This window comes from Lytechinus pictus, chromosome 8 (assembly GCF_037042905.1).
Source record: "Lytechinus pictus isolate F3 Inbred chromosome 8, Lp3.0, whole genome shotgun sequence".
NCBI lineage: Eukaryota > Metazoa > Echinodermata > Echinoidea > Temnopleuroida > Toxopneustidae > Lytechinus > Lytechinus pictus.
Genome location: NC_087252.1, coordinates 1,078,694 through 1,104,486, shown reverse-complemented (window position 1 = coordinate 1,104,486; position 25,793 = coordinate 1,078,694). Strand labels below are relative to the sequence as shown.

The 25,793-nt window shown below is 36.2% G+C and overlaps 1 protein-coding gene and 1 long non-coding RNA gene across 2 annotated transcripts; one reads left to right on the top strand and one right to left on the bottom strand.

Moving 5' to 3' along the window:
- The first annotated feature begins 1,074 nt into the window (after positions 1–1,074).
- Positions 1,075–5,235, top strand: LOC129266859 (uncharacterized). The gene is made up of 4 exons (XR_008585143.2): positions 1,075–1,162; positions 1,996–2,204; positions 2,987–3,052; positions 3,664–5,235. It is a non-coding gene; the product is annotated as an uncharacterized LOC129266859 (long non-coding RNA).
- Positions 5,236–8,578: 3,343 nt separating this feature from the next.
- On the bottom strand, positions 8,579–24,816 carry LOC129266858 (homeobox protein Hox-A4a-like). Its single transcript, XM_064103215.1, has 4 exons — positions 24,669–24,816; positions 11,865–12,180; positions 10,762–10,882; positions 8,579–9,671 (listed from the first exon to the last, which is right to left on the bottom strand). Exons 1-4 carry the CDS (start codon positions 24,814–24,816, stop codon positions 9,390–9,392), a joined length of 867 nt encoding a protein of 288 aa, XP_063959285.1. The 3' UTR covers positions 8,579–9,389.
- Positions 24,817–25,793: the final 977 nt, after the last annotated feature.

The following is a 25,793-nucleotide window of genomic DNA, read 5'->3' as shown; positions in this document are numbered from 1 at the left end:
CACAGCTTTTTAAGGAATTACTTCCTACCGGTACCCATTTACCTCACCTGGGTTGAGTGCAGCACATTGTGTATCAGTTTCTTGCTGAAGGAAATTACGCCATGGCTGGGATTCGAACCCACGACCCTCTGTTTCAAAGTCCGAAGACTAATCCACTGGGCCACAACGCTCCACATGGGGGGGGGGGGGGTGAAGGGACCAGATTAGCTCTGTTGCTTTCGTTTATCAATTGCAAACATATCTGTGGCTGAAGGTGCAACATTTCTCGTATCAAATTGCTTGGAATTATTTTCCCCTTTGCCATCTTAATTTCTTAGTCAGGCTCAATGGTGTCCATGGTATGAGGAGGTGGGGGGGGGGGGGGTATAGCTGCATCCACCTTCTACGTGTTAGGCCTGGTCATAGTGATAGTGATGTGTCATTTAACTGATTTTCTATATATTTAGCTTATAAACATTTTATTATTATTATTATTACTATTATTATTATTATCATCATTATTATTATTATTATTAATATTATTATTATTATTATCATTATTATTATTATTACTACTATTATCATTATCATTATTATTATTAACTTCACTTTAATTATAGTAAAACAGTAAGACATTGACATCGTCCAACACATATATAGGGTATTGATTTATTTTTTTTCCAAAAGGTCAGTAGCATTAATCCAACGAGTGACTTTTAATCAAAACATCACACCTGATTCTGGCCATATTTTAGACATATCGGACAGCTAGGGGGTCAATTGTGAAGTGGCGTGCGATGTTTATAACCCCCTTGACAATATCGAGTGATATTAGTAGATTTTTCCACCTTTGAATTTCACCGTTATAAATTTACCGTGACTGACCCGAATCGGTAATGCTATAGGATATTACGTAATCGATCAAAATGAGATTGGTAGGCTCTGTCATTAAAAGCCTTGAAAAGGTGTCTTCCAAAATCCTTTTGTTTTGATTAGTACTAGGTTAATGTTGTGATCGAATCCTCCCAGAGGTAGGATGCTACGTCAGGCATGGCGAAGCAAGACGGTTTAACTGACAGTTGATACAGTCTTGAAGGCTATAAAAGTGTTAGGAGACACGGTGGCACCACACAGACATAATCCTGCGCTACCTTGGATAATACATCGCCATCTTCAAGTGAGAGTAAGTACTTATTTTTTTCGTTTACATCTAATGCATGTGTTTTAATGGTTTAAGAAAGTTTTTCTGTTATCATTCTGTTACTAATAATAGTATTATTATATCTTATACTGCGCTTTCCCATCAAGTCCAAAGCTCTGACGATGAATTATTAAAATTGAATTATGTAGCCTTGAAAGTACAAAAGAGATGGGGCTTTTAATGCCTTTGCCTTGTTACAGTTTTTGGTGATTATCGAAAGGAAGAGTCGGCACAATTGTTCGCAAAGGTCTTGTATACATACTGCCGGGCAAATTGGATTGATCGGGTATCAATTTTGCGCAAGGCTGTTAAATGGGAATTTCACAAAAAATATTGTAAAAATAGCAAAAAATTATTCATGGGCGAAGGTTTGAGGAAAATCAATCAAAAAATACAAAAATTATTAGAATTTTGATAATTTTATTTGTGACGTCATATGCGAGCTACTTTCGTACATATCATATCGTAACTTTTGCTTTCGATATGACATTTGGAAAAAGTTCGGTCACCAAAGTTCCTCCAACATTTCAGTTTTTAGCGTGTGTTTGATTACAGGTGTTTTGTGAGATATAGTTCCAACCCCCCCTCCTTCCCCAAATATAATCAAATGAATGAAGATAGCCAAATTATTTATTTGAAAATTTCCCAAAAAATAAGTTTAGTCATGAGTATTTGAACGGACACATATGTCGAAATGCACATTACTTATTATCTCGAAATTCTTTTTGAAGGGTGTAATTTTATGAAGTGATTTTAGTGCACTTCATTGTTGTCATCTATGGTCATTTGTTATATTTATTACATATCTTTTTTAGTTAAAACTCCTGATCATTCTCTGAATCATGGCATCCAAGCTCTTACTCGTCCTCGCCTTCGCTTCCATCGCTCTCATTCTGGTGGCATCAGCTGCTGATGAATTCGACGTCGAGGTGGTGAATGATGACGGGTATAAGCGAGATCCCGACCTCATCATCGGAATGGAGGATATGTCAAAGAGAGGGAAGAGTAAGGAAGGACGCCCATTGTAAGTCAGAAGTCGGTTTTTATTTTTTTTATTTCGATTTCTGTATTCCATTATTTCATTATTTAATTTCATAGGGCCTATAATTTCATTTCATTTATGGTGTTCATCAATAGATCATTGCCTGTCTCGAAGAATCGAGCGCAAAGTACGAGCTAAACTTTTTAATAAACAGACATTGAAAAGGACCTGTTTAGGACCGTTTGCAGTGACCCATGAAGATAATATCTCGCCGAATGAAACAATGCGAACGATAATTATGTTTTGGTCACCTCATAAACTCTTCATAATCATGTTGGCATGCAGAGAAATAACTGTGTTTAATTAGATTGCATTTGGAAATATTCAATGTATGTTTATTAAAACATGTGAGGAAGAAGAACAAGAAAGTGATTCTATATTCATCATGGAAAAAATAAAAATGCAAAAGAAAGTTTATACTTTCATCAAATTTTGATTAAAATGTGTTTTCCACGGTAAATATTATTTTTTTCTGTTCATCTCATACTATTTCAAGTCTAATGATGTAACCATGTGTGGTTATATTGAATATTCACTCTATATGGGCGTCGATACTTTTTTTTTTTCGGATGGGGGAGGGGGGAGTGACAAAAATGTCCAAAGGTTTCGGGGCGTTATGCCCGTCAAAATTAATATTTTAATGCCAAGATAAATGGTTTCATCGTGCTTTTACAATGTAAAAAAAAACACATAGATTTGCACTGCGTATTATGAAACTTTCAATTATGAAATGTTGAGATCTGAATATTTGTTTTACTTCTCAGCGTTTTTCCTTACGGATGGAGATACGGTGGAAAGAAGTAATATCATAAAACACGCAACTGCATATGGTGAGTTATACTTTCATCTTATACCATGTACATAGTCATACTGAATATAGGTGACAATACATAATTACATATTGTCACCTATGTTTTTGAAACTTATTTTTTCTTCAAAATCATTTTAATCAGATCTTTAGAGAGTGGTGCAAGGGGGGGGGGGAGAGAAATGGTCCTTATTTTTAGTGGAGGTTTCGTGATGTAGCGGTTTTGTCATTTTACACTTAAACCAAGAGTCGAGGGTTCGAATCCCACCCGGCACTAATGTCCTTTGACAATGCACTTATCCACGTTTGTCACTCTCCACCCATGTGTTAAATGGCTACCCGGTAGGATGTACACGCATGTGATTAGATTGACACATGTGCACCGATAAATGGTTGCCTGGTCAGGATACTCCCCAGGGAGTGGAGATGGTGAGCTTTATGTGCGGAGCAGTAGTGGATGTTATGACCGGGATAAAAAGAATAATGACAATGTAAAGCGCTTAGAAACCAAAGTATGTAGTGCTATAGAAACGTAACTATTACTATCATTATGATGTAGGAGTAAGTGCCCATGATTCATATAATTATTAATCAGATTAACTATTTCTATGTTTCTCTTTTGACCCAATTTAGATCGTATCAGCAGATCCTGACTGGAATGGTGATTTATTAATTTCCCGATGCCTATTTTTTGCTTTGGACACCATTCACCGACCTTCAGTTTATTTTCATCTTGTCATGCTCACATTTATTCCAATGTCCGGCAACATACACATTATAGTGTACTGTATCAATACCAAGTTTTCTCAATCGCGACGGGGACTGATTCTACAACAAAAGCTCTTCATGACAAAGCAGTCTTTGTCGAAAATTAAAACAGCAGTCTCATCTTGGAAACTGGACAAATGATATATTTGCCATTTTTGGTCAGCTCAGAATGTTTCGATCAGCTGTCCAGGTTCACCAATCTTCGACAAAGACCTCTGAACGGTTCATTGTGATTTGACAGGCAATCAATAGATTCTAAACGTTGCAGAAAGCGTCTGCGTAATGTTGCGAAAACTTGCCAATGTCGCAGGCACACGAATGAAACCAACTCCAACTTGACCAATTATATCTTATTGAAAACATCGTATTACTTTGTTGATCGATCTGGGCCCCGTCTCACAAATAGTTACGATTGATCAAATCAATCTTGACTACATGGAAATACATCCATGCCATAATTTTTCTTCATTGTAAACAAAGAGAATCACACTGAATTTTCACGAGAATGATGAATGTATGAGAACATACATCACATCTCGTAAATATTTTGAACAAACTTTCATTTTGGAGTGATGCTGATCGGATCAATTGCAACTATTTGTAAAACGGGGTCCTAGGTGTGGGTCTGATTTTTGTGATTGTACATAAATGTTCTTGACTGACACAACTTCAACAACAACGATCTTCCAAAGAATATAAGACTTCACGCAGAGCTAGATGCATGTTTGTGTTTATTTCCCATTATGTAAAGGGCTAATGCTCCATATCGCTTGCATAGTTTTTTTAAGTGTAGGCCTACTATTTCTGGTTAGCAGAGTGAGGTTTTAGGCCCATACAACTGATAAAACTTAAAATCCTACACAGCGACAGAGTGCTGGTCATGTAGAATAAACATATTCATGATATTTTTAGTGAAATCCTTCCGTCAAAATCAGAAGCTGACACAAACAATTAGATTACGATGAAATGCTTAGTGATCTTGGTTATTCTAATGATTTTGAATGATATTTGAATAACACAATTTATCAAATTCATATTAAACGCTCATTACACATATTGCATTAGGCAGTCCTACAAAATGGACTGATAAATAGCACTGTGCTGCCGACTGTAATTCAAATTGGTAAGGAAACATACAGAATAGGCTATTTATTTATTTAACTATTTATGTAACGATTGGTATTATTGTTACAGACAATGTCATTCTCTTGGCTTCCAAGTTTTGCCTTAAACACGTCGAGAGAAAATGAATTAAAGAGGTAAGAGTTATTAGTAACCATGGTAACATATCTGAAGAAATGGTTTCATTGATGTTTACATTGCAAGTTCAATCATCCAATTTAATCAATGTGTTTATTAGTCACTCAATATGGGGTATTAGTTAAGATGTTTATTTCTTTATGTTGAAGACGAATAAAAAAATCAATAAATCCCTTATTTTGTTAATGCATTATTTTACTTTGCCAACGTGCAATGTATGTGTATAATGTATGTTGTGGAATATTGTCATGATTGTCATGATAGGCCCTAATATTGGTTGCTTTTTTCAAAAACTGTAATTGGTTTTAGGTTGTGATGCACTGATAATTCAAAATTATTTTAAAAAGGAGAAAAAAGGGGAAAAATAGATTGATTGGTTGATTGATTGGTAGATTGATTGATAGATTAATTAAATAATTGATTGATCGATTGGTTGGTTGATAAACTGATGGATGGATTGATTAATTGATTGATTATGTGATTGATTGTTCTGATCTGCTCTACCCACTGGGAGGACATAGCTTCATGGTAACAAGAATCCCCAATTACCGCTGGTACATGCTTTATGTATTTTCATCCTTGGCTGTGTGTGTATTCTGAGTGTGTGCGCGCTCATGGTGCTTTGGTTCTAGTTGTGTGCGTGTGCACTAGGGTGGGTGTGTATATGGGTGCGTACATGTTTGTTTGATTTAATGAGTGCGCGTATGAGAGCGAGGTTTGCGGATGAGTGTGAGAGTCTGTGTGAGCGAGAGAGTGACATAGACACACACAGAGTGAGCAAGAGAGAAATTTGGGATCTGTTAATGATCTCTATCTGTTTATCATTAATGTAAGATTAACCTATTCAAAAAGGTAACCTTTCTAAAATGATCCACAAATTTGAACTTTTGATCCAAATGCAAAATAAAAATCGGTAAGAATTACATGAATTAGTTGCCTCCAAATTTTCTGTTGCACACTTCAGTCTTCGTCATTATCCATCTGTATTTTGAGTGCCCGCGCGTGTTGTGATTTGGTTTTAGTTGTGTGTGGGTGTATGGGTGGGTTGAGGGTGGGTGTGTGTATGATAGTCTATATGTGGGAGAGAACGAGATAAAGACAGAGAGAAGTTGGGATCTGTGAAAAATCTGTTTATCATTTCTGTTTACGGTTCAACCAGTACAAAGATGTTATTATATTTCATGATTTAATAATTATCTTGTAAATTGTAAAGGGAATAAAATAAAAGAACAAATACACAGTCATGTTAGTTATGGTAATGCTACGGTAACGCCCCGGGTAGCGCCAGTAAAGCCGACTCCAGGCCGACAAAAGCTATTAGCATGAGAGACCATCGGTCGGTTTAGAGTCTAATGTAGCCCCAATGTAGCCTGAACATATAACACTAAACATGTATGTTATCAGAGTTGTGGCACCACCCGCTCAGATGACGATTTGAGGGTAAGAAGGGTCCTTTTTTCTTAACAGCCCCATATATCCGGTTTGTTTGGGGTGCATGTTACGAATAAATGTGATAAGCGACAAATAATGGTTGTTCTACCCCGCCGTGGCCGGGTGAGTTATAAATTGATGATTGCTGCGTCTCTTCGTGCTCTATGAGTTCTGATGTGTGCAGCTGTTGCCGGCGGCTCTGAATTAAATTCCAATTTTCTTGTCATATTATCCCCCACTTTTATTGTCCAAACAAACTGTTTTGACATTTTAACATTTCTTTTGTGTATGCGAGACTTATTATCAAAAAGTAGATTTATTCAGGGGCATGGGTTAGTTGCAAAAGGTGGTATTCTGTACTTCGTTACATTTTGAGAAGGATGTTACGAAGTAACTTCTGGTTCTTTCAGATTTTTGGATTTGATAAGTTTGATCGAATAGTTAATCAATGTAGGCCCTATGCATTTATCATGAAATTCAATGTTATTTTTTTATTCATATATTTCTTCCGTATCCATTTTTATTGATTACATTTTGTCATTATTCGTTCCAATTTCCCACAAACAATGTTATTATGCGATTATAATTGAAAATCGTTCGAACGACAATTTTCCTGAACTTTTTGTCTTACACTTAACGGAATAGTTTATCTATACGGACTCACGGATGAATAGTATTTAAACCATCTTTGCACAAGAGGGGAGTAACCGCCAGTGTGATCTTTAGGCCTACCTTAAACAATACTAATTTCAAATAAACTCACCAAAAACACCGAAAATAGCAAACTTGGAAATACACCCTTTCGACTCTCCATATCGTCTTTCTCTTCAACCGTTTACTTAGGGGGTCTCCTGACGGCGAATGGAAGTCTTCAAATTTTCACCCACCCAGGGGGTCTACCACTTGCCCGCCTTGCTGCCGAGAAGGGATGATGTAGCCTCGCGTTGTTTAACTTTGTTCAATTTGTGATTCAAATTTGTTCTTCCTCCTTCGTCTTGTTTTCAGGAAGAAAGTGTTGTTAGCGGGACTCCAATAGTTATCCTCACTATGCCGGCGCGAACCTGGAGGGGGCACATGGGGGCAATTAATGCCCCTTTCTGTCTTTTTTTTAAAATCGCATTCTGCAATGAGCATTTCCTTATTTTGACTACCTTCAAGAGGTGAGAAAGGACATATGCCACTTTTATTTTTTTTTTATAAGAAATGTGTCGAGGATGATAATTTCCTGCTATTTAGGAGCGAATGCATAAAACAAACAAAAATCAGTTACTTACATTATGTAATCATGATTATTTTTTGCTTGAATTTTTGGTCAAGAAAATGGGTCTCGATGATATTTCAATACATTTTTTTCTTAAATTATTGATTAATATTCTGTACTCGTGACACACACCCCCACAAATTTGAAATCATGGGTCCGCCCCTGTCGCATGCCGATCGCCCAGACTGTGGCGTGATAATGGTAGGATGTCTTGCAGTGCTGCAGTCCTGGAGCATTTGGGAAAGAAAATTATCATGATTATGAAAATTTCCTGCGAAGCTAGATTGGCTAACGTTCGAATGTCAGGGTCAAAGGTGGGGTCAGGGGTCAAATATTAATATTACTCATAGCGTTATTTGTATCTATGTGAGTGTGTTTCTTTTTATAAATGTTATTTAATATCAGTCAATCTTCATTCATGACAGAAGAGCAAGACAATTGTAGCTATATATTTTAGGGCATATTGCATTCATTAACAGGGAAAAAAGAAAGAAATCCGTTGTTATAATTTTTTTTTATAATAAATTAAAAATATTAATGAAATGTAAGTTGGTCTCCAGATCCTATATTTTCAACCTGCACTTTAACTTCAGATTATCCTATCCCTCAAATCTTTCTCAATCTCCCCCGACCCCCCTCTCTCTCATCCTTTCTATCTTTATATTTTTCTTCGCTTGCATACATAGGGAAGGGGTGCGAACCCCGGACTGCTCCCCCCTTCAGGAGGGCTTAGCATGTCGAATGTTGCAGTAAACCGCCACATTCGCAGTCATAACCAATACTACAACTCTTAGACCACACAATAATAACTATTTTAATCTCACTTTTTGTATTAAGTCATTTATTACAAATATATACAAAGAAAACACGCATACACCTTGGTACTATAATTTACATGAATGCACACATGGCCATGTACGCAGTGGTGGAGAGGGGACGTAGATGGGACGCCCCAACCTCACAATTGTCAAAACCTGCATTTTACTTAAAATATAATAAAATAACAGAAATGCATCAAAAGTTTAAATAAGTTCTTTACATCTAAATTCAAAGATGCATATAATATCCTTGAGGGCAAAGCCGATGTAAACGATGAGTTTCGCTCGATCGTTTGAGCATGAAAAATAAAAATCAACTTGCCTCCTGCCATGGATGTGGAAGAGATCAATTTGAGATATTCGAAGACACATCGATGGTATAATATAGCACACACATAATGATATGATAAAGCATTGATAGTTTTTTTCATTATAAATAAATCATGTTATAGATCAGTTGTTAGGCCTGTAATTTTCTCGATTTTACGATTGAACTCGACGATACATGGATGACCTTCCCAAACCGCTTACGGGTCAAATCCCCTACAAATATGGTAAGTCCTGACGTTGAGGTCGCTAGGCATGATGGCCCGAATTCTCGAAGATGGGCTAACTTGGCCCATGGGCAAAAGCGCCTCATTTGACGTCATTGTCCCACGGAGGCTAAATTCGGGACTATGGAAGAAAAGGGGTTTGATGTCCTGTTCTTACGAATAGCAACAAAAAACACATGCTTATTGAAACAATTGCGAAGTTCTATTTGCATTATACAGAGGCTATTTTCAGAAAGTCAGTATGGCTATAAATACAGAGATTATAACTTATGAACTCATAGCCGAAGAATGAAAAGACGATGATGACGTAGCATATGCAAATGAGGTCACAGGTTGATGCGTTGGGGTCAAGTTCTGCTGTCGTACACATGAGTTCATAGTCACACTGGAGACTGTCATCTCTTCTTCGTCCGATATATCTGATAACGCATCGTGGTCAATGCCTGGTGAGCATACCGGAGAAATGGTTCCTTTCTCCTCTATCAGGTCAGTTTTCTTTGGTCGGCCTTTTGGTTTGGTTGGGGGCTCTTGTCGACCGCTTTGCATTACCTTTAGAGGGGGGAAAATATGGAGAAAGAAAAGATACTGAGTAATAACTCACCTTAATCAATTCCTCAAGATTCTCTTTTGAAGGGGAAATTAGATTTCGCCCCAATGTACAAAACCAAGATACGATTTTCGAAAAGACCCTTTTCTTTTAATTTATTCTCACTTACGTACAATATGCCATGTATGTTTTGGATAGGTGAAGTTTAAAAATACGTATACAATATAGCTAATCGAACATGAATAAAGACAACATGGGATTCGAACTACCAATCAAATACAACTTCTTATTTCAAAACTGACATGTGTCTTCGATTTTATTCTTTTATTCTGATATCAGGTTTTGGCTTCTATTTGGCTCAAGCCGTTAAAGGGATGCTCCGGGCTAACAATAGTTGTATCTAAATAAATCTTATATTTATTTAGATTTTTTACTAAAATAGTAAAATTCACTGAGCAAAATGCTGGAAAATTCATCAAAATCGGATAACAAATCGAATCTTTAGCAAAGTTTGTTAAAATAGTTATATGCACGTCATCATGATTATTCATTAGATGGGCATATGACGTCACAGCTCCACTTACCTTTTTCTTATACATGAAATCATAATTGTTTCATTTTTTCATAAATGTGTGAACAATGTGTCTCCTTGAATGAAATTAGTTGCAGCAATGAATATCTAATGGTTTAAATCAGTTGTCAATCCAATTTGTTCAGTTCTCGGTAAAAAAATGAATAAACATAATTTCATATAATAAAATACAAACAAACAAGGGGGGATATGACATCATCAATTTGCTCACTGAATATCCATGAAGACATGACTAGAACTGTTTCACCGGAATAATGCAAGTCTTTAAAATGCCATAACTTTAACTTTGGTATTCCTTGTCCGATTTTGATCAAATTTAAGTGTTTTGCTTGCCCGAATTCTCTTTATCTGTTTATATCATGTTATTTTCAGCCCGGAGCATTCCTTTAAGTTAATTTATCAAGACTGAGAAAGAGGAATTCGCCCTGACGTCACATTGCAAAGTTATGTTCGTGACAAAAGAGTTCGTCCCAAAATAAAAATTCAATTTTTAAACTGACCTGTTTCTTCCATTTCATCCTTCTGTTCTGATACCAGGTCTTGACTTGTAGTTGACTTAGTCCTAATGTCTCAGCCAGCTCCAATCGATCAGGAGTAGATAGATACTTCTGTTTATCAAATCTATTACAATAAAGGCAAAGTAAAGAGATGTTTCATTATTATTAGGTTTTTCCAGCTAGTATCCATCCATATTTTTTTTTATATAATTAACATATCAGTACCAATAATGCCAGTGACTTTGTAATTTATTTCAAAAGGTTTAATGTAGGATGAAAGAACAATGTCTGGTAAATGTTTTGCCCAAGGATAAAGGTGCCTTGGTTTGGGGATTGAACCCCGGACTTATGAAGCGCATTAGAACACCCGACCACGGCACCTCCAAAATAATGAACAAAGCAACGATCTTCATCATCGTCACCCTCACCATCACTGCAAACATTGGTGAAATTTGTGATTCTTATTATCATTGTCATTGTAAAAATTTCAGTGGTCATTTTTAACATTATGATCAGCATTATAATTGTTAGTTTTCATTTCGACGTATATCTTTAGATTTCATATCCATTTCATAATAATGATGATAATGACAATGCTGAACGAATATAACTAATATTATTGATGGTATCATTGTATGCTGTATACAGATTGTTCATGTAACAAAAGTCATCTCAGCATTTTTTACACCGGAAATATACTTATACAATCTTGAATACAGATTTATGTCTTTCCTTTGTCTCAATCGTGACGTCTGGGTTCACTCATTAGTAAAATATTATATTCATGGCATTGAAAAAAAATTATGTTCAAAATTATAGTGCACATATCATACCTTTTATCAGGCCAACAGTTGAAATTTCGTAAAACACATTAGGATTATTCAGCATATATCTTACCTCAAATCTTACCTCATTAAGCAGTCCTCTTAGTTCCATATCCTGTTCTCTTTCACTGTATTTTGCTACTTCTTTTTTCTCTTTCCAATGCGCTTAGAAACTGTTGTATTAAGCGCTATATAAATGTTAATTATTATTATTATTTATTATTATAATTCGGGGCATTTTCTGGAATATTTTCAAATTCAAGTACAGTGCACATATCATACCTCTTCTCAAGTCCTAACAGTTGAAGTTCCGTGAAAACCGTCCTGCTCCGCCGGCACTTCTTGGCCGCCCTGGCCGCTTCTGCAGGCGATACCGCCGGGGTCTTACCCCTCAGATATACAGGCACCGGTATAGGTACACTGAGGGAGGGGTGTGTCCCTGGGTGGGGGTAAAGATGAGCTGGATGGGGGCTGTAGTGCGGATGATGCTGGTTGCTATGTGTTAAGGAAGATGGATGATGACGGTGCTGATGGTGGAGGGTGGGGTAGTAGGGCGTGGCTGTGGGATGGGTCGTGGTGTAGAGTTGAGCCAATCCATCTGGATTTGAGAAAAAAAAAAAAGTCAGAACTCATTAGAACTCATTCGAAAATGTAGCTCCAGATTCACGAGGCCTTAATTTCAAATTGATTTTTTAAGCTCAGTTAATGGAACATAAACACACATCATTAAGGCTATTTAAAGCTTGGATTAATTTCACGTTTCCTTAAGAACATCGCAGTTCTGTGTAACTTTTGAAGATTCTTAGATGATGCAGTATTCTTTCATTTTTATTTTACAATGAAATTTGCTATGAATTTGCAAATTATATACTTCCTTGAGTTCTATATATCTACTGAGTGGCCTTAACCTTCTACTATTACAAATTTGAAGAGAAGAATGGTGTCGATAGTGCATTCTTAATGGTGATTGATAATCAAACTGTTTAACACGCCACAGAGTCTGCTCTGATTCGTTTGTATTCCTCTCCTTGTCTCCCCGTCTTTCTTTGGCCATTTTATTGGTATGTTTTTGTATTTTGTTTGCTAGTATATTTCTTTGTTTCCTACATTGTTGATAGCGTATCAAGAAAATCACGTCGGAAGAGGGATGGGGGCACCGCCCCTCGTCTCCTCGCCCCGTAGCTTAGTTACTGATTAAAATCATATCGTCAGCAAGATACTGTCTTTACTTTTCATATCTGTTCAAATCTATAATAGACTTCTGTACACAGATCAATTGTTGAGGCACCCAACATGGGTTTTAATATTAGCCAAAACAGATCTTCAACAGATATAGACAATATAATTGTTTAATTGCTTCAAATTTGTGGTGACATTTAATGCGATCGGGATGAATTAGGCAAAGTAAATTAAAGGCAAGGAGACGAGACAGGTGCACTGGTGGTGGGTCAGCGGGGTAGTAATTGCGATAAATGATACCTTGCAATTAAATGCATTATTTGTGATAATGATGCTATTCAGGACACACGGGTGGCTGCCTTGTGCGTGGGTACAACCACGCATGCGCAGACGTACGAGCACCGCCTTTCTGACGTCATTGTGCATTTCGTATAGCATGCCGATGAGGGCCTGTTTAGGTAAGCTTATTTTGTTTCGGTTATCGCTTTTATTTGCCATTAGTATTTTCCCTATAAACCCTAATCATAACTCTTGCAAATTATTATTGGAATCATAAATATAAACGGAAGAGTGAGCCTATTTTTTTTATTTTCATTTTTTATTTAAATCTTTAATTGTACAACTGGAAGTAGAAAGCTCGTGCCTAAACGCAACATAGCTACAGAAAACGATTGTCATATATGCATTTCATTTAACTAAAACAAGAACATGATTTTAAAAGAACTGAATAATTGTCGATCTTATAAAGAACGTTTAAAAGTTGTATACTCTTAGGGAACAGAATCATATTAATAACATCATGAACCATTGCGAAACCCAGCGCGATGCCTGAATATAATATCAGGGGGTTAATGTAACAATGTTGAACATCCTAAAATGTGATTACTTGAAAGGAAATATGATAAATGACAAGATTATTATTGGTATAGCTTGTCCGAGGCATCTCCATGACTGAATCGGAGACATGCCAACAGTGACAAGATAAAAGGCGGGTTCCTCTCGGCTTGGTCTCAGCGGGATACCGCTCGACTCTCCAGTACCAGCCGCGCTATGCAATTCAAAAATGACGTTGGGCTGGAGGGTGGTACGCTTATAGAAAAATCATTTCCAACACTAACAAAACTATTTACCCCGTTGTGGGGTCCAAACATTCTTTAAGTATCCTCGTCTCCCTCTCTCTCCCTCTCACTCACTCACTCACTCACTCACTCTCATATCCACTCATTCACCCTTTTCCTTTCATCACTCTCTCTCTCATTCCCTCTCTCATTTCAAAACACCAAATTTAAGTTCTCTTGAAAATAACACTTTTCTTTCCTATTTGTAGAAATGGAAGTAGAGTTTATTCTCTTCCTACTCGACCCCGATTTGTTTTTGTTTTGCTTGTTTTTTGCCACGATCCTCTAAAAACTGTTAGTCAGTGGCTCAATATGAAAAAAGTTTGCTTTTCGACAAGCTAGTGAGCTATAATGGGTTGATAAATTTGAGTGTGAGCGCAAAATGGCGTGTCTTGCAACATTGCGTTTGAAAAATCCCGAACGAGCGAAGCGAGCGGGCCCAAATTTTGACCTTTTTTGAAAATATGAAAGTAATTTTGTCTTAGCCTTTGATAAAATGTTCGGAAAATAACATCACATCTTATCATTTTAACTTTCCTGTTCATCCTTCTCCTCCATCTTGGTTTTGTGTGTGTTTTTTTAAATTACTTTTTTCCCTTTTTATGCAGGGTGGAGGAGGAGTTGGTTCGAATAAAAAAAAGACCAAAAGTTCGAAGGAAAAAATAAAATGGCTTCTCGTTCATCAGTCGAAAGTTCGTTTTCCAACTGAGCTAACATGCCCATTAAGTCTACTCTTTGGAATAGCTTGCCATTTTCCAAGAAAATCTTACTCCAAACTAAGAAGAAACACACACGCCATACGTTATAAATGTCGAATGAGACTGTTAGGCGCTACCTACTGGTATTTTACAATTAACGTGTCACCGTTAATTACCGTCATGCACTTGGAGAAGTAAATCACATCCGGGGTAAACTTCAAGTTACCGGCAGAAAACAGGTCAGTGCGAAGGGGTGATCTCGGTTATAACACATCAAATAGAGAAAGTATATGATGGGAGCAGAAATAAAGAATGAGAGAGAGAGAGAGAGAGAAAGTAAAAAGACCCCCCCCCCAAAAAAAAAAAATAATAATAATAATAATAATAACGATCCAGTGAGAGAGAGAGAGAGGGAGCAAGTTGGAGGGAAGTAAAAGAAACTTAAAAATCAGAAACATCAAACACAGAGAGAGAGAGAGAGAGGGAGAGAGGGGGGGGGGGGAGATGGGGGAATAAAGTAAAAGATACAGTAAAATATATACACATCAGACACATATAAAGAGAAAGAGAAAGAGAAAGAAAAACGTAGGTATGTAGGCAGATAGAGAGATCAAGCTGAGGTTTTAGAGTACTTTATCCAGAAATTTGATAACGTTAAAGTTATAGCGATTGATAGTGGATATGAAACAATAGTAAATATATATATATATATATATATATATCAACTAATAATAATAAAACAAACTGATCAGAGTGAAAAAAATGATATACTGTAGCATTATCAAAATATTAGAATGTTACGATGTCGTTTAAAAGAAAATATACAAAATACATTTTAAATATTAGTACTAGCATACTAGGAGAAAAGAGTATTTGTTTTAAGGTGCCACTATTCCTTCCAATCAAAATAACTAAGTAATGTGATAATCATTTAAACATCTGAATCACTACAAAATACACTTCAAGTACAAATTATTTCGAAACCCCTTTTCCAGGGCAATTTGATTGGCAAACTAATTACCTTATGATTGGCAAACTAATTGTTTCCAACTTTTTTCTCAGTTCTTTGAATAACCGACTAACATAAGAAGCGATATTCATAAATGCTTACAAAATTCTTAGCGGCGCTCGTCTTTTATTTCTAGCACCGGGCGACAAGCGTGCGGCTCTCACCCCATGAGTTCGGCGCGTTTTACTCGTCAGCCCGCTGAGGGTTCGACGTGTTCGTTTGGGGACAAATAAGTAAATTTAAAGTGTGCCATTACTTCCTAAACCTGCTCACCATATGCACAAAAAATTGCTGTTTCAGTTCAATCGCTTTTCAAAGAATTGTTTGTCTCTTTCTATCTTTCTTCTCTCCCACTCTCATTGTTAGTGTTAATCAGTTACGTTAAACGGCCTAATAACGAAATAATTATTGAGTGTGTGTGCGTTATGTGCGCGCGCATAACTCGAAAGGTGGGTGTGGGCCGTAGGTGTGGCATGATCGATATCCCACGCAGTAAATACGCTGTTTATATTTTCAATACCGGCAACGCTGTTAGGTGCCGTGGCCGAGTGGTCTAAGGCTATACATGGAAAGTCAGGGGTTCGATCCCCGGCCGCGGCACCTATGCCCGTGAGCAAGGTATTTAATGTACAATGCTCTTTTATCCTAAATTTAAATATGAAAAATAAATATGATAAATATGATGATAAATATGAAAATGCTATACGCATTCTTGGTAACTAGGTGTGCACTTAAAAAAAATTATACGAGCTTTACAGAAGGTGTTTAAACAAGTGTGTAAAATCTTACACACTAAAGTTTTTTTGATATTCAATATTCAACAGATTAATTATGATTGTTTAAAATTTCAAACAACAATGTAAATTTTTAATATGTTGATGTAATAAGTTGAAGTATAAAACAGCATTGTTAAAGAAAAGACAGCAACGTTTTCTTTCGAATTTAACGTTAATTTTTCCAAATAGATGTTAATAATTATGATAACAATAATAATAATAATGATAATAATGATATGCAAGATTCACATAGCGCTTAATACAAACATTTCTAAGCGCTGCATACTATACCCGGCTTTAGCAGGGCTATTCTGATCGGACGCTCGAGCATTCAAGGAATTCCTTCCTACCGGGTACCCATTTACTACACCTGGGTGTAGAGTGGCAAATGTAGATAAACGCCTTGCCAAAGGACGCGAGTGCTACGGTGGGATTTGAACCCCAGATCTTGTGGTGCAAAGTCCGGAGACTTATCCACTGAGCCACAACACCTCTACATGTTCTTACTACTTAATCAGAAATTAATGGACATAATTATTCGACTGCAAAACAACCTTTAAAGGATTTTTGACGTGTGTAGCAGCGTCTCGGCAGCGTAAAGATCTACAGATCTTGATGGGAAAAACTAGCCTTTTATTTGCAAAACTGCTTTTAAAAAGTAATGAGTAAGCAAGAAAACTTTTTATCTTTTTCGAATTGAAAGATAATTTTCTGATAGATTTTAACAGAATATTCAGAAAAATATTGTTTTCCATTTCCCCCCGTCCCTTTGCTTTCTTTACCTCCCTTTCATGTCCATGGAACCGTTTTGTGGAGGGCAGGGGAGGGGATGGTTTGAATGCAAACCCACCCCCCACCCACCTACCCCATCTATGCACCAGTGGATCTCGGGTAATTTATTCAGATAAGAAGTCTTTCTCCATTCGGTCAGTAACTGTTGGTCTATTTGTCATGTTTGTCAAGATCATTTACCTCTCAAACGTTGATGAGCAAAGGATTATTAAACCCCTTTTATTCGACCAATCTTACTTTATTTAGGTCTGGCCGGAGCACCTGTGTTTATACTTCCGAAGCCAGGAATTGTTTCCAATTACTTACCTATCTTTAGGCCAATGCCTCGGGCAAGTTTGGAATAATAGACCGGACAGGTGCCATATTTTGAAATATGAAAATTCACCCAGCGTAAGATTGCTGATTGGAATAATGCATCTATAAGTGCGAGCGTGAATCTTTCTAATTTGTGTATATTATCATTCTTCGGATTTTGATCGGTGAACGTCATGTATTTTGCTGAATGACCATTGGTCAATGATTTCGTGACGTATAATGCGTGGGATGAGGGAAAACAAATGCAATTTATTCATATGTAATTGTATGCATGTATGCATTATTTTTTTATGATAAAAAAGAACAATTTAGCTAATAGACAAAGATAAGAGAGAATAACATAATTTTGTTTATTCTTCTTCTTCTCCTGAATACTAACTTTTGTTCATGTTCTGCGTCTACTTTGCATTATTTTTCTTGCTCATCAACTGATTGTCTAAGTCCATTATATTACTCCGATTTTCGTCGATTTTTTTTCATTTCTTAATCCTTTTGTTTGACCCTGCCAACATGTAAATCCAGCTCTTCTTACTATCTTTTTTTTCTACTTGTCTTCTTCATCCCCTTTCTTCTACTCTTTTTTCTTCTTCGTTCTCTTACTCTTCTTCTTCATCTCCCCCTTTAAAAAAATTAATACCCTCTCCCTCTCATAGACCATCTTGCTATGTAGGCTTTTCCTATCGTCTATCACGTCAATATTTTTCCACCGTCGGCTATACAAACCCATATTTTTTTTTTTTATATAAGGCCTCGGTTGCATTTAAAGCAATAAAAGATTTAGAGCACTTAACTTAAAGCGAAGGTCGTTCTTGCGCAAGAAAAAGCGCAAGAAAATTATCTATGCATTTTCTAAGTTTAATCACTTATATCATCATATACATGACCCAATATATATATATATATATATATATATATATATATATATATATATATATATATATATATATATTAAATAGAATAAAAAACCGAAATATTTAATTCCAAAGAAAATGGAAACAAAGGGAATATCGACAATAAAAAAAAAATAAAAATGCATCACCGCTTTAGAAACAAACAAACTATGACAATCCTGTTTTTTAGTAATATAAATCATCTACATGAATTGCCGGATCGGACAAACAAACAATCGAATTATAGTAATGGGCTAAAATTGTTGATCGTTCCATCTTCTAGCGATGCATCGGATTGTTCCACCGTCTGTCCGCCGTCATAACTCGGTCGATATAAGATGCTATTGCCCGCCCATCCCGTCAGAGTTCATTACCTCTGCTATTCAGACAACACAATATGGCTGGGAGGGAGAGGGCTATATTATTACTATCCTTCGATTAAGTAGGTCCGGCCAATTTCCTAACCCAGTCAATTATCCAATTACATCGCTAATGGTTTGATAATGAGGAAGGATGATTATATCAGTAATAACTGAAAATGGGTGGTATTATTTTAGAAGGGGGTAAGATGGCTTGTCAGACACACTCCAAGCGATGTCAACAGTCATGTAGCAGTCTCAATAGCAAACTTCATCACCTATACAAGTTGAAAGAGCGCCGTAGATAGTACCAAGTGACTAGAAAGTTTCAATTTGGAAGAATTTTCACAAATTATCAAGTTAAAGAGCAAATGTTTTTTTATTGTGTGCCGGAAAGGTGAGAACAATATGTGGCGTTACTCTAGCCAACGCATTAACTGGTTTTGTCCATTCGATGATAATGATTAACAGATACACGTACTAAAAATGTATATACTCTACTGCAGCATATGCAGTGTGATGTCATCTTGGTACTGTATACATACACACACTCATCCACACACCCGCACTCACACGATCAAAGACAATATTTTTTGGTTTAATCATTTTTTTTCATTTATTCATTTCGCTATTAATTTCGTTATCTATATGTATAACTTAATTTATTTATCTATTCTCCACACTTTTCCAGGATAAACCTTCTTTAGCCAAAGTCTCTGTCTTCTGACGTCTGTGGGGTCCGAGAAAGAAGGCAAAAGTCACAAAGACTCTCTTATACCTCTCTTATTACGATGCCTGCTCCAACATTGGGGTTTTTATTTTGTTAAATTGCATTTGATAAAAATGAACCACTGAAAACCCTATTTTTTATTCACTTGTACTTTTAATCTCATTTACTTGATTTTTTCCTTTTTTGATATTTATTGTTTGTTTGTTTGTTTGCTTGCATTTATTTCTGCGTTCAAAAACACAATACAAAAATATTTACAATTACAATATACAAAATAATTCACAATATAAACAATGTAGTCATATTACATGATAAATACAAATGAGGGTGTGAGTATTTATCTTTTATTTCATCATATTTGGGGCTAACCATTTTCCCATTTGAAAAGAGCAGGCTAGAAATTACAAAATAACCCTTCTACCAAAAAAGGACAATCACTCAGTCATGACAATAGGTTTTATATTATCTACCTGTCTACCTTTTAACCTATGTTATATATATATATATATATATACATGCAAAAAGAAAGAATAATATGACATAAAATGAGTTCCATTTGACGATTAAAAAGTTATTACAATAATGTGAGTGAAGGTTTTTTTGTTTTTCGGTGCGTGTGTGGGTGTGTTTTTAATATTTAACTCAACCTATCTTACACTTTTAAGTTGCGGAATTTAGTGGGTGTTATAAACAACAATTCAACATTGTCGACATCAATTATTTGAAATACAAATGGGACGCCTATTGCGACGGCAATTAAATACCTGATCCAAATGCGTTGGGTGTATTTGCATGAAGTTTTGTAAAATCATATTTCCTTCGATTATGTCGATGAAGTAAATATAATGGGGAAACAAGATGTTTATATTTAAATGTTTCTGCTTTGGCTATTGGGGACGTTAAATTACCTATTATTAAGACGGCTTAATTATGTAACAGAATTTTAAAAACAAAACATATATTAACATGATTAAGTTGATGAATCTTTCTTTAAAGTGTTCTTCATCCATCCCTCTTTCACATAATTTTATCCTTTGTTTTTATTGAACATGCTGAAGTTACAGAAGTTATGAACTATAGTCTCAAATGGATTCCTGCTTGTTAAACCCAAGTTAGTCACACTAACGAAACTCCAAACTGACCGATGATACGATATGACATTCGAAATAACGCAGTAGCTTTGATCGGACTGACTTCGGGTTTATTTAGTGTGACCAGGGCATATGTGTTATGCTATGAAATATACATTGCATTTATGTGTATTTGCCTTTTTATATCATGCTTTAATATGTATTCATTACCTACTTTATATATTTCATTTGGTATATTTTTCATAAGTGGAATTAATTTGAATATGGAAGTCGGTTGATATTAAGGAGATATTACTTATTTTACAATGTTTTAAAAGGCTTCGTATTTTTTGTTAATGTATGGGAGATTTCATTGCAATTGTGTTGCAAGTTCCTGGACTGCAATAATTTTGTTATATTATGTAGTTTAGATTGAAATGTGTGTTTTTTTTTCATAAACATCGTTTAAACATGTTTAATTTTAGTAAATATTAAAGTCGTTTCGTTTGAAAACTCAAATCGATAGATTTAAAGCACTGGAATGGTTATACAATTTTATTAATGTTTTGACAATTGATTTAGACATGAATGATTAACTGGATGCTTCATCATTCCGTTATTGTTTAAAAAATTTAATGATGATATGATATTCAGATCAGTGATATCCTTATAAAACATGTCAACAAAAATTAATGTCGTGAATTTTTTAGACGGTATTCAAAACTAAAATGAAAACAAACAAAACGAAAAAAGCGAGTGCATTTGGAGATAAAGGAAGAGACGAACAAAAACACAACTTGAATTTTTTGAATAATGCACTGGATAAAAGCAATTATAAACCATTGTGCTTAATCAAAATTAACCATCAATTAGATCTTCTTCCCCTGAATGGTAAGCATGAATCAAATACGACGACAAAAGTACTACTTCTACTAGTAAAACTACCTACTATTGACGCCGACGACAACGAATTCGATGGTGATCACGAGGAAACGTTAATAATTATGTTTATAGGTCCAAAAAGTGTAACAATTTACCTACAGACATCAGAAATGCACCAACTTTAAATAACTTTAAGACAAAACTTAAGAAAAAAACTTATTCTGTTTAGAGAAGTTTTTTCATGTACTATGTATTTATTGTTTATGTCCCAGTGCACTCATCACAAGCTGTGCTTTCTGAGTCGCTACCTCCATTGTTTTGTTCAAGTTTATAAAATGTATTGATGCTTTTATCGTTGGAAATAAATGTACTTCATTCATTTTTTTATATCAAGAAGTTGGTTGTGATTGTAATGACGAACACGGTGTTGGTAGTTTCAATGTCACTGGGCTTTTGTGAATCATGATGATGACGATTACGACCATGATAGCAGTATAGGCTCTACTCGCTAATCGTTTTACTATTTTAAGTTCACATCAGTATGAGCCGTGTGCTAATAAATAGTCAAATGAAGAAGATGAAAATGATGATGATGATGATAATGAGTATGATCATAATAATGATGATGATGATGATAACTATGACGACGACGATGATGTTGATTGTGATGATGATTTTGGTGGTGGTGGTGGTGATGATGATAATGATGATGATTAATAAAACATAAACAATAATATCCAACAACATATTTTCTACTGCGCTACAGGAAATTACGTATTTACTTACCAGATAAAGAAAAGAGATTGACATTTGAAGATGACCTCAAAGATGACAATTGAAGTCCATTCAATTTTAAATCTTGATAAAACTTGCTTTGAAGTCTTGAGATGAATTTAAAGCTTGCATCATGACCTCTCGGAGTTATCGCATCACCGGCAAGACTTTCCCGCCGAAGCTCCGGCGAAGGGGAACATCTCTGTTGTGGTGGTGACGAAGATTTCAAAGATTGCCGAGATGACGAATGTAAAATATCATCAATTGAAAATCCGCACTTTTTCATGGTTGTTGCTCCAGCACCTGGCTTTGCCTGCGAAATAAATGAGTTCGTGAATTTTGCACTTTTTGGTGTTTTTAAAGTCGAGTTTGGCAACAAAATAGCGAGGTTGTTTATCCGTTGGATGTCCGCAAGAGGCAACTCGGCAACGTTTCCTGCGGCAGGTGAGTGACGAATTGCGTCTAAGCCCGGACGCGGCACGTCCCCGCCCGCTAGGCTCGGGTAGCGAAGGAGTGAGGTGCCGATGGCGAGAGGAGGCGCACCTGGTTGAACGTTTGAACCACTAAAATGCATGGCTATAAAACAGTTTGTAGTTAGATAAATATTCTTTACTTCAAATCGAAAATCGATTCTGATATAAATATAATTCTTCCTATGAGATAACAGTCTTAAAGATTCATGCCCGCCTTGAAATAGCAGAAAACATTTGGTTTTACTTTTAGTTTATAATGATTTGCTAGGCGAAATTCTAAACTCGTTTCGCTTCTTCAAAAGTTAATAAATAAGAAAAAGCACTAATGATGAGAAATTGGCAATAGCTGTTGGATAAAAGGAGTCAAAATATTCAGATCAATCAAGTCACGGAGGAAGACAAAAGTGTCGGAATCCTACCTAGGGGTCTCCTAAAGAAAGCCAACAGCTATTTCCGCACCCCATTTCCGAGTTAAGACCAAAAGTGTAATTGGCCCCGCCCACTTTATGATGGGGGTACGCACTCGGCGGTCTATTTTTGATCTGATATAAAAAATGTCTAGAGCTGCAGATGTCTTAGAACTTCATCCTCCCTTCGTATCTACAAGTTCTCTCCGTTCTCTTTGTATCTCAGTCACCCCCCTCCAGTAGTTTCTCCATTCCACCCATTAATCCTCAATTTTTCGGTCATCGCTCCCTTTCAGTTTTTACCGTTCATTTTTATGAAGAATCTTAGAGAGATACGTATAAACACATTCAGATGAACATAATAAATAGACAGTTTCGATAAAAAAATAATGTTAAATCCTTTGGAAAGTTCAACATATTCAATACTCGATTATAATAGGAAAAAGGATATGGGTGCACTTCGATCTAGAAACGCTGAAATAAAAGAATACAGTTATTACTTGATATACACAGATAAAAGCCTTAAACATGGATATAATTAAATTGTTCTACGGAAAAGGAAATTTGTAGATCTATAATTTGCATCATGACATTAAACATGTTAAAAATATCACTAAGGAATTTGCGCTATTAATGTCTTGGAAAAAACAGTCTTCATATTACTTTAAAAAAGAAAATAAAACATGGTTTATATGTGACCAAGAAAAAGAAGCCCCAAAGAATTATGACAAGACAAGAAGGTTGGCTGAATGTACTTTGACTATTTGATGAAGAAGAAAAAGTACACCGGTGAGAAGAAGGTAATAGCATGGATAATACATGATACCTCACTCGACTGAGAGTGAGGCCTGTTAGCACAGCGGGTTGGCTAGAAAACCGCGGGGTTTCCGCCAAATAGCAAAGCGGGACGAATTACAGATTGAAACTTTATTGCTCACTAATAAGGCAAAGGGTTGTCTGTTTTGAGTCGCCAGGTAGATCTGATCAGAGATTGTTTGTGTTTGTTTTAGAGGGAGGGGTTTTTCTGCATCGAATGGGAAGTCTTTCATTGCTTTACCATGGTTACAAAGTCGAACTTGGGTAGATGGAGTTTGAACGAAGCGAAGGTCATTCCAATATAAAAAGGGAATAGAAAAGGAAAAGATACTGATGGTCAGAGGAATCATAATTTTTAGTAAACGGTTTTGTTCAGTGCTGGCAAACGATTCATAAAAAAAGAATCGTTGTAATTTCTTGAGTAACAGAGTCCATATTAATTTAACTTTCCGGCATAAAGCTGGTACCCTCTGGCCTCCTGAGATACACACTGATTTTTCGCATTCCACCCTTTGCTTTAAAACAGCTCTTTTCCGATATCAAATAAATGTTAAGAGAGTTAAAAATACAGAAGAAAAGAGGAGGAAAACTAAGCTCAACTAAATCTCGCATTCCAAGTAACCCAATTATATGAAATGTCCATTTATATAGCGCAGTTACTATGTGCATATACTCAACTGCGCTTTGATACTTGGTATCATATTATTACCCCGGCTGTAGCTAAGCCGCTAAAGCGTTCAAAGAATAAATCCTACCGGGTACCCATTTACCTCACCTGGGTCGTGTACATCATATTACAACGACTATACCGACACAGCTCCATTATAAGACATCCGCGGCCCACGGAATCATCATCTTCATCGTCATCCTCACAACCATCAACACCATCGGCTATGCGTTTATCAACATTATGATCAATATCATTCTCTAATACCAAGAATACCATCGTTAACACGCACCATTATCATGATTTCTATGACAATTGTTATCGTCGTAATCAGTTATTTATTTCAGGGGACTCATATAAACAAGCGAAGCTTTCCAGTGAGTTCCCTTTTTTTCATTTCTGTTATTCATATTGTGTTTTGTTCCTACTTACTTTGTCAATTTGTTTGAAATGAAGAAAAGATAAATTCAATCAATCAATCAATCAATCAATCAATCGCCATTATTACCATTACCATGATAATCAACATTATCAAGCATCATCGATTCGAATCATCCTCATCGTCGTCGTCGGTGTCAACATCACAAGTAGACTTACCACCACCATCTTGTCTATATCATCGTCATGATCATCATTATCATCTTCACCACTACCTCCAACATCGCCATAATATCTCCATGAGTGTCTTTACGATCACCGTCATCATCATCATCGACACCACCACCACCACTCCGACACCCCCCTCGTCACCCCTTTCTTCCACTCCACACACCCTCCTTCATACCTCCCAGGCCTCGCCCGCAGGTTACTGTGGTTCGAATCACAGCACGGAGACCAGCCTACCACCAGTCCTCTTGACCCGTCTACCTGGGTGGCTTGCTCATGTTTGTTCCAATTTTTCATATTTTTCCTCCTCATTTTTAACGGGACAGGGCTCCAGTATGATGCTAATAGAAGGTGACATGATGTCTATTCGCCAATAATAATTTATATCGTGTTTTTATGCTGAGATAATCGCTCGAAAGATGCCCCATTCTCACTGTGCCGAAGTTTGTCTCTACAAAGTCAGCAACCGATGGGTGTCCTAAAAGAAAACCTAAGTAAAAATCATATATAAGGGATTTTATTTACTTAATTTTTATCACTGAATGACTCATAAAAAGTGCAGTATAAAGGATTTTAAAAATTAATTTCTTTTCAGGTCCTTTCAACAATGGTCGCTGTTTGTCAGGAATTATGTCGATGCACATTACTGG